General features: G+C 52.3%; 1 protein-coding gene across 1 annotated transcript; it reads left to right on the forward strand.

The window, feature by feature from the left end:
• Positions 1 to 1607: 1607 nt before the first annotated feature.
• TBC1D21 (TBC1 domain family member 21) lies at positions 1608 to 8146 on the forward strand (the record flags this gene model as incomplete). The annotated part of the gene is made up of 9 exons (XM_027552749.1): positions 1608 to 1727; positions 1861 to 1964; positions 2880 to 2974; positions 3740 to 3850; positions 3994 to 4094; positions 4971 to 5067; positions 5406 to 5506; positions 6751 to 6867; positions 7531 to 8146. Coding segments are annotated over 9 exons (1236 nt in total), but the record flags the coding sequence as incomplete, so codon positions are not given.
• Positions 8147 to 9137: the final 991 nt, after the last annotated feature.

A 9137-nucleotide genomic window follows, 5' to 3' on the forward strand; every position in this document is an offset into this window, starting at 1 on the left:
TTTTGTTAGAAATTGACCAACTGACTAAAATTCATAAGGAAATGTATTCCTAAAGTTCAGTCATTCCCTTCTATAATGAAAGATCCCAGGACACAGCCCTGCTCTTCCTATTCCCTTCTACTTCCTGCCAGGTGTTGCAGTTTCTGAGTACAGGTTGTGAGAACATGACTGCTGTCAGAGGACAGAAGCCTGGCTCTGATCAGCTCAGACGACAATGTCTATACAACTGGGACGTGGCATCAGGGCAGACCCTGCTTCCCAAGGTTAGGCCAAAGCGAAGATTTTCTGTACCTTCTTGGGCCCATATATCCTATTTTGGTTTAGAAGATGGAGCATGTATGAGTAATTAAAGTATATTGCTCGATCCATCTCTACCAAACAGAGTTAGCAGAAATTACCCCAAATTTGGGCCTGTGGGCTCTAATTCTTAATTTCCAGTGCTGTTTTTGTTTCTAACACCTTTCTACACCTGTGGTCCCAGCATGCCCTGGGAGTTTGTTAGAAATGTGTCATCTTGGCTTCCACCCCAGACATTTTGAGTCAGAATCAGAATTTTAAGATCTTCAGGTGACTTGTATGCAAATTTAAGTTTGAGTCACACCTATGCATATTCAGGTATCTATCAATGGGAAGTTGGGAATATATATATCAGACATGTCTAGTCACCTGCCAAGCTCTGTCCATCAGCATACTTTCAAGACTGAGATGTGACATTTCAAGATATTCTCTTCAATGCAAGACTCCTCTAGGCATCTTCCCCTATTCCAATAGGAATTCAACTCCTAATTATTGTCTTATGAGCATTTTAAATTATTTTGCACGCACTGCACTCACCTTTCCCCAACACACACACACACACACACACACACCACTTATGTAAGCAGAAACCATTCCTTATGATGTACCATTTTACTCTTCTAGAAAAGGTAAAATGTATCTCATAGATGTGTTCAATTAGTACTTATTTTATTTTTCCATTATCAAGGCAAGTATACATTATAGTTATAGAAAAGCTTGAAAATACAAGAAAAAGGGAAATTTATAATCCTATCATTCAAAGATAATCATTGTTTTGTTTTTAGGTGGTTTTTTTCAGGGTTTTTTTTTTCAGTCTTTTTTCAAACAGGATTTTTATAGTGGTTAATTCACTTCAAGAGTATATAAGGTGTGGTTTTTACAATATGTAACATGTATATGGAGTATGTACACAGACAGAATGCAGACTGAATGCATTCTGAATGCTTTGCTTTCTGCTTTTTTCCATTAACATTTTGTATTTTGTATTTTCCCAGATTATTCATTCCTTGTATCGATTTAAATGCCTCACAATATTCCATTGAGCATATAAACCATAGTTTACTTAACTATTCCCTTATTGCACAACATTTAGAGAGTGCTTGCCTTTTTCATTCTAGTAAGTAGTGTGCAATGAAAATTATTGTGCATACAGCATTTTTCTATATGTTTTCAGTAATTTCCTGGGGTTAAATTTTCAGAAGTGAGTCCGAGGCTGTGAATTTTGATTCATGTTGCAAAATCCAGAGTATATCACTTAAAACTCACTCTTAAAGAAAAGCCAAAGGTTCCTAACCGAGGGCTGACGTGGTTGTCCTTGCCAGGTGAAGAGAAAACCACCCATTGACAAGACGGAATGGGATGGCTTCTTTGACGAGAACGGTCACTTGGCCAAGTCACGAGACTTCATTTGTGTTAATATCCTGGAAAGGGTACAGTCCTAAGCTACCCTCGGTCTCACCCTGGACTGGGGGCGTGGGTGGGCAACAGGGCGGGCATGGCATTGGAGGGGGCTCTTTCAGGCATTCAGGGGGCTCACAACCTCTCACCTCTGCCCCCACCCAGGGCCTGCACCCCACGGTGAGGACAGAAGCCTGGAAGTTCCTCACGGGCTACTACTCATGGCAGAGCTCCCAGGACGAGCGGCTCACAGTGGACAGCACGAGGAGGTAGACCGTTTCAGATCCTTTCAAGAGGGAGGCGACAGTGCAGGTGGGAGGGGGCACCCACCCCAGCCTGCTAGGGTCAGGCTGCTTCCTTCAGATGGACTTCTCTTTTCAAGAGGCAAAACCCCCATGGCTCTCCTGACTCAGGACCCCCACACAGGGGGCACAGGCACCTCCCCCACCCCCACCCTGGACCCTGCATGCTCCACCTGCTCAGGATTACCAGTCCACACCCTGCCAACTTGAGCTCGACCCTAGCACCTCCTCACGCTGCCCTGCCACCCTGCCCAGCCCAGCCATCCCTAGGCCTGTGCAGCCTTCTTGAGCTAGGGAATATCCACATGCTCAGGGGCCAGCTAGAGACCACTCCAGGACAGTTGGGGGATCTAGGGCCACCTGGATAATTCAGCTCAAGATCCTTAATTAAGTATACCTGCAAAGACCCCTTTCCAAAAGAAAGTCATATTCACAAGTTCCAGGTGTTAGGGCATGGACCTATCTTTGGAGGTCACCATTCCGCCCACCACACACCTAAGCTCATTCCAATGATGGGCACAAAACTCTGCCTCATCCAGTCCTTCCAATCCTGAGGCACAGGCGCTAGTGTTAGCCCCACTCTACAGACAAGGAAACGGAGGCTTAGGGAGGGCCAGTGATATCCCCCAGTCATGATATCCCCTAATGGCAGACATCCAGTTCTTAAACTATGGATCCAGGATTCAGGTGCAGGGGTCAGACTACAGAGCCACCTCCCCTGCACTCCAGGTGCCCCCCAGAGGATGGTTAGGGTTGGGCAAGTTGGGGGGATGGGAGGCAGCACAGGGAGCGCGCACCACCTGGGTCAGGGCACTGCTCGGAGTTCCCCCGACTGGCCTGGAGGGAAGGATGCCTCCTTCAGCCTCAGGTCTGTCCTCACAGGAAGAACTACGAGGCCTTATGCCAGATGTACCAGAAGATTCAGCCCCTTCTGGAAAACCTGCACCGGAACTTCATAGAGACTCGGAACAGCATCAGTGAGCCGAGGAGGGTGGGCGGGGCCCGGCAGAGGGGAGGTTTGGAAGCCTTCCTCCCTGGCTCCTCCTACATCATGTCTGTGCCTGGTTCCTGGGTGCTGCCTTGACACATGCTGCGGATTTTGCCGGCTCAATCTTGGTTACCCTACCAGCCTGGCTCCACCGGCTGCCCCAAGCGGCCCAGTGTGTGTCCCTGGGCGTATGCTCTTTCTCTGGTTGTTTACATCTCTTCCCCTCTTGGCCTTGAACTAGGTTGGATTTGAACTGCAGGAAGGAGGGACATTCCTGGCAAAGGGTACAGACTGGTCAAAGATTTGGAGGCAGGAAAAACTCCAGGCAGCTCAGGTTGTGGTGAAGGGTAAAGCTTGGTGGTCTGATGTATCTTTTTTCATTTCATTTTTGGTTGCTGCGCATGGGCTTTCTCTTGTTGCACTGCATGGGCTTCTCATTCCAGTGGCTTCATCTTGTCCTGGAGCATGGGCTCTAGGGCATCTGGACTCAGTACTCGTGGCACTTGGGCTCAGTTGCTCTGCAGCATGTAGGATCTTAGGTCCCGGCCAGGGGTAGAACCTGTGTGCCCTGAATTGGCAGGAGAATTCTCAACCACTGAACCACCAAGGAAGTCCCCGATGTAAATTTTTTCATAGCCCCCTTCCCAGGATGTCCTGGGTCCTACCCTCTTGGATTGGGGGTAATAAACTCACCCATGGACATTCTGCTAGATGTGATCTGGTGACGCCCACCTGTCCCTTGCCCCCAACCTAGCATACGACATTAAAAAACTCTATGACAAAGACCCCCTGGGCAATGTCCTCCTCGATAAGAAGAGGCTGGAGAAGATCCTGCTCCTGAGTTATGTCTGCAACACTCAAGCAGGTGTGCCACAGGGTGGGGCCTCCCTTCAGCTCCCCCTTCTCAACTCCTTCCTGGGACAGTGCCCTGCCCCAGCCCAGGCTCCGCCGTAACCCCCCACCATTCCCCGCCCCGGCCCCTCCTCACTGGCCCCCCATCCACTCCAGAGTACCAGCAGGGCTTCCATGAGATGGTGATGATTTTCCAGCTGATGGTAGAACATGACCATGAGACCTTCTGGCTTTTCCAGTTCTTCCTACAGAAAACGGTGAGAGCTGGGCCTGGCTTAGGGACCTCCGAGTTCCTCAAATGACCCCTTGAGGTTAGGCAGGCACTGGCAGCCCCAGTCATTTCCTCCAGCCCTGAAACAGCCCTCTGAGTCCCAGAGGAGCTTCTCCCAGAAAAAGGCAATGCCAGCCCCCGTGGGGTTTGTTCCGGGTTGTGGGGGTGGAAGCATTGGAACTGAGAAACGAGGATAGCGATGCACTGGGTCCAGCTCTTGTCAGACCTTGAAAGGTTTGGAAAGGCCCAGTGAGGGCACCTTTCCCCGGCATTTGTCCTGCCCCAAACACGGCTCTGCTCCTGCAAATCCTCCAGGGCTCCCTACAGGCTCCATAGTAGAATCCCCAAACCTCAGCCAAACACTCCAGGCCTCGTCTTCACTGTTGTCTCTCACCGCTACTTTTACTTGACCTGCACCCAGGCCCTCCAGGGACTCGATATTCCCACACTGTGAGGTTGAGAGCTTTAAAGGTGCTGCTCCCTGTTACTCCCTTTCCTCATGATCTGTGAGAGGCTGCCCAGAACCCACCCTCATCCCCTTCTCCATCCCTGAAACAACATGCCACTGCTCTTTTCTTGTCCTGATTGGTTCAGACCCATGGTATGTGTCTGGAAGAATATCTGAGTTCACTGCATTGTGAGCCATACCTGGTCCATCTCTACATCCCCACTACACACACACATCACACAGGCAAGATGTGTGTTTATAAACACCCATGCTCCAACACCCAGACACATACAGAGACTCAGGCCAGGCCCAGCCAGACATACACAGGGCCTCCAGCATTGGGAAGTTGATGGAGCAAGGCTGACTCATCTAGTGCTTTCAAGGGGGTCCCTCCTGCCCACTCATCTCTCCCAGGAGCACAGCTGTGTCATCAACATCGGGGTAGGGAAGAACCTCGACATGCTCAACACCCTGATCAACTTCCTGGATCCCGTGTTCGCTGAGCACTTAAGTGAGTGGCTCCCTCTGCTACCATACACCTCCCTCAACCCCAGGGAAGGCGTGGGAGGGGGCGGGGACCCAGTCCAGGGCAGCAGCTCCCAAGCATGGGGGAGGAAGTGAGATCATTTGGTCTTTTCTTCCTGCCCCGGGAGGAGGGTTCATCTGGATGGGGTTAGGATCTGGACAGTTGAAAATCCACCCCGAATAGTCTCCAAGGGCAGATGGAAATGTGACAGCCTGGGTTTTTTTTAATTTCCCGTGTGCTTCCGTGCTCAGTTGTTCGCCCATGTGTGTTTCCGCTTTATCTCCCATCCCCTGACCATGGCCTCTGGGCTTCTCTCCCCACAGAAGGGAAGGGTGCGGGGGCTGTGCCATCCCTCTTCCCCTGGTTCTGCCTCTGCTTTCAACGTGCCTTCAAGACCTTTGACGACGTCTGGAGGCTCTGGGAGGTGAGGTGCCTGCTGCTCTGGGGCAGAGGAACAGGGAGGCCCTTGTCCTTGCTTCCCTTTACTGCCAGCTTTGGACGGGTTCAATCTCTGGATTGGGAAGATCCTCTGGAGAAGGGATAGGCTACCCACTCCAGTATTCCTGGGCTTCTCTGGTGGCTTGGCTCGTAAAGAATCCCCCTGCAATGCAGAAGACATGGGTTCGATCCCTGGGTTAAGAAGATCCCCTGGAGAAGGGAAAGGCTACCCACTCCAGTATTTTGGCCTGGAGAATTCCATGGGTCCATTGGGTTGCAAAAAGTCAGACACAACTGAGCAACTTTCACTTCACTTCACTTCACTTCATTTTGGATACAGTTCATTGAGATTTATTGGGCCAGTGGCCCTGCTCCTGCCCTGTTGAGAGATGTGAGAACATCAGTTGATCCCTCTGTTCTTATCCCTCCACTGCACCTTCTCAGGGCAGTGCAGGCAGGAGGGTCCTCGAGGCTCGTGCAGCAGAAGGCTGGTCTGTATTCAGCTTCCCTGCCACCCTGCCAGCCCAAGGGCCCTCACTCTGCCCTCACTTTCCCAGCTGCCTCTTCCTTGGCCTTCCCTTCCACCTGAGTGCCCACACCTTCTGAGCCCTGACTCCTGGAGAAGGAGGGGCCCCCCAAGGACAGGTCACACCTACACTTCTTTGACCCCAGTCTCCAGGGCAAGATGCACTCCCCGGGGAACACACCCACCGCCCTATCCTATGGCCATTGCTGCCTGCAGGATTGGGCCCACTGCTCAGCCTGGCATTCAGCGCCCCACAGGTCAACTCCCCCCACCTCACTCCTCACTCCTGGCCTGTTGATCTCTGTGCTCAACCATCAGGCCTTTAGTGACACCCCTGACACAACTGTTGTTTTGCCAAAGCACCACTCAAAGCTACAGAGTTAACCAGTCATTCTTGGAGTTCTCTCCCCCTGTCTCTCTTCTTTCCTGCTCCCTCCCTTCCTCCTTCCCTTCCTTCTCTCTTTCTCTGTCTCTCCTCTCTAGCTGATGAATCCCTAAAGCCTTTTTCCTTGAGTCCCCCAACAGCAAACACAATGCCTAGAACCCCAGAGGTTGAATGAATGAATGAGAGTCAATGAATGAGCACACGGGCAGCAAGGCCCAGGCATGGCTGACGGGTCACGTGGTTGGTGGGAACCGCACCATCCGAAGGGCATCTGCGGTCTCAGACCACAGGCCAGACTGAGGTTCACTGGCCCCTGCAGGTGCTGCTCACAGGGAAACCCTGCAGGAACTTCCAGGTGCTGGTGGCCTACAGCATGCTGCAGATGGTGCGCCAGCAGGTGCTACAGGAGAGCATGACGGGCGACGATATCCTCCTGGTGAGAGCGTCCTCCGGCAAAGCCCAGTCCAGCCCCACCGGCTCCCGGAGACCCCTGACACAGACTCAGAGGCCCTGGCTGCCCCTGGGCAATACTGGGGAGACTGACATACTCCAAACACTGTGCCAAGTGCTCGTATAGACCAGCTCATGTAAACCTCCAGACAGGCCTGACACAGAAGCGTGATAACCATCATCATCGCCAGTACCCCTGTTTAGCATCGGCGGTGGGGAGCTAAGACCCTGAACGGTTCTTAACCTTGAGGCTGGACTGACTGACAGTTAACTCTTAGGCCCTAGGGTCCTCCTGTGACAAAAGACCTAGAGTTTTCCAACAATTCTGAAAAGCAGCTGAAGTCTGTGATCCAAAACATCTTAGATGGCACCCCCATCATAAAACGAGTCCTCCCAGAATCCCATGAAACACTCGGGGAAACCCTGGGGACCCTCTAGTGCCAAGAATGAAAACTGCATTCCCCATCTCTCCAATATATAAAATTCCAATGGTAAAATTCAGGCACTGTGCCAAGCTAGTTGAGAAGAGATTGGGTGGCCCCAAGTGACTGCCATGAGCAGCGGCCTCGTCCCCTTGAAGCAGCGGGTCACTGCCTGTGCCAGCCTGTGCCCAGGGAGACCTGCTTCCACCCACCTTCTTCCGGCACAGGCCTGCAACAACCTCATTGACCTCGATGCCGACGAGCTGATCTCCGCTGCCTGCATAGTTTACGCTGAGCTCATCCAGAAGGATGTAAGTCACTTTGATTATTTGTCTTCCTTCCCTTCTTCCTCCAAGAGGCCTTCCCCGATCGCCCAAGCCCCCTCCATGGCAGGTGTATTCAACTTCAGAGACATAGCTTGTGCTATATTCTCCACCACCAACCCACGGGGGTTGCTCTGCACAGACTTCTCACTGTTCGCATGCATAACTCGTGCTTCACAGAGCAGACTGGGCTTCCTGAGAACGCAGCCCTCATCCCTCATTCCCTGCATCCATCCGGGCAGATCTGGGCACAGGGCTGGGCACCCAGGGGCTCAGGGAAACGTTGCTGAATGAACTGAAGAATGAGAGCGACAGACCGATGTCTGTCCACCGCTACCTGTGAGAACCCTCCTCTCCCCCAGGTTCCTCAGTCGTTAAAGGATTTCTTTCTCTGAGACTGCTCACAATGGACAGACGCCCTCCATGGACAGGATGAGGTGGTACTTCAGCTGTGAGGTCAGGATGAAGTCCAAGGGGGCATTCCGGTGAGGGTGTAGGTAATACAGCTGTGATAACAACAGCCTTCTGGAGTCATGGTTTGTGGTGAGCAGTGTTTTTCCTGGGGTGGGGAGTGAGGGTAGAGACAGGATTGTCTAATGAGAAGAGAGACGGGAGGGCTAGAGAAAGGGCACACACTGGGAAGCGATGGTGCTGGTCAGCGACTCCTCAGGGGCTGTGGGTTTTCCAAGGCTGCAGTGGTCCACCAGGCAACAAAGGGTTGCGGGCATAACTGACTCTGAGTGGGCTGCCTCCTGTGGAAGAGATGGACATGTCCAACATGCTTGCTCAATCCCTGGTCTGGAGAGGGGCAAGAGCCCAGGGCTTCCCACCCCATAGCTCTTCTATACTCCCCACACATGAATCATACATGACTGTTTTTCCAGAACCTCCCCAGCAGCCTGTGGAAGGACACAGCACAAATCTCTGGCTAGCAAGAGGCTCCTTCCTTGGTTTCAAAGCCCCTCACAATTACATCTTGTTTCTCAGCCTGAAATGCCGCCTCAAACTAAACTCCCCTTTTCAGCCTTAATCTCTCCAGATAGTGGCATCTCTTCCCTGACTCAGGCAGAGCAGTCTCTCCCTGAGGGCAGAAGCTCCTGCCACCTGCTCTCCCCAAAGTGTGCGCCTGCCCCAAGCCCCCCACCCAGCCTGCCCATGCTCTGAGGGTCACCCTGAGGGCAGACCCATAGCTGCTTGGCAAGTGTGTGCACCTACTGTGTGAGTGTACATATGTACGCATACACACGAGCCCTGCCCAGCGGCTACACTTTTTCAGAGGGGGCTGATTGATGGGTGGGAGGGATCTGTGGTTTTGCTGTGGACCTGGCTCTTGTGGGTGAGGCACAACTGTCATTGTCATGCTCCTGCTCCCACCTGTCACTCTCAGTGACCATCACTGGAAAGGCACTGTGTCCCCAACTAGTGGCTGGTCTTCTTCCCCTCAGGTGACAATCTCCCATCCATGGCTGGCTCTGAGTCTCTTGTCTGCTATGTCTCTGATGGAGGGGGTT

The sequence above is a fragment of the Bos indicus x Bos taurus genome, chromosome 10 (genome assembly GCF_003369695.1).
Source record: "Bos indicus x Bos taurus breed Angus x Brahman F1 hybrid chromosome 10, Bos_hybrid_MaternalHap_v2.0, whole genome shotgun sequence".
NCBI classification, from domain to species: domain Eukaryota; kingdom Metazoa; phylum Chordata; class Mammalia; order Artiodactyla; family Bovidae; genus Bos; species Bos indicus x Bos taurus.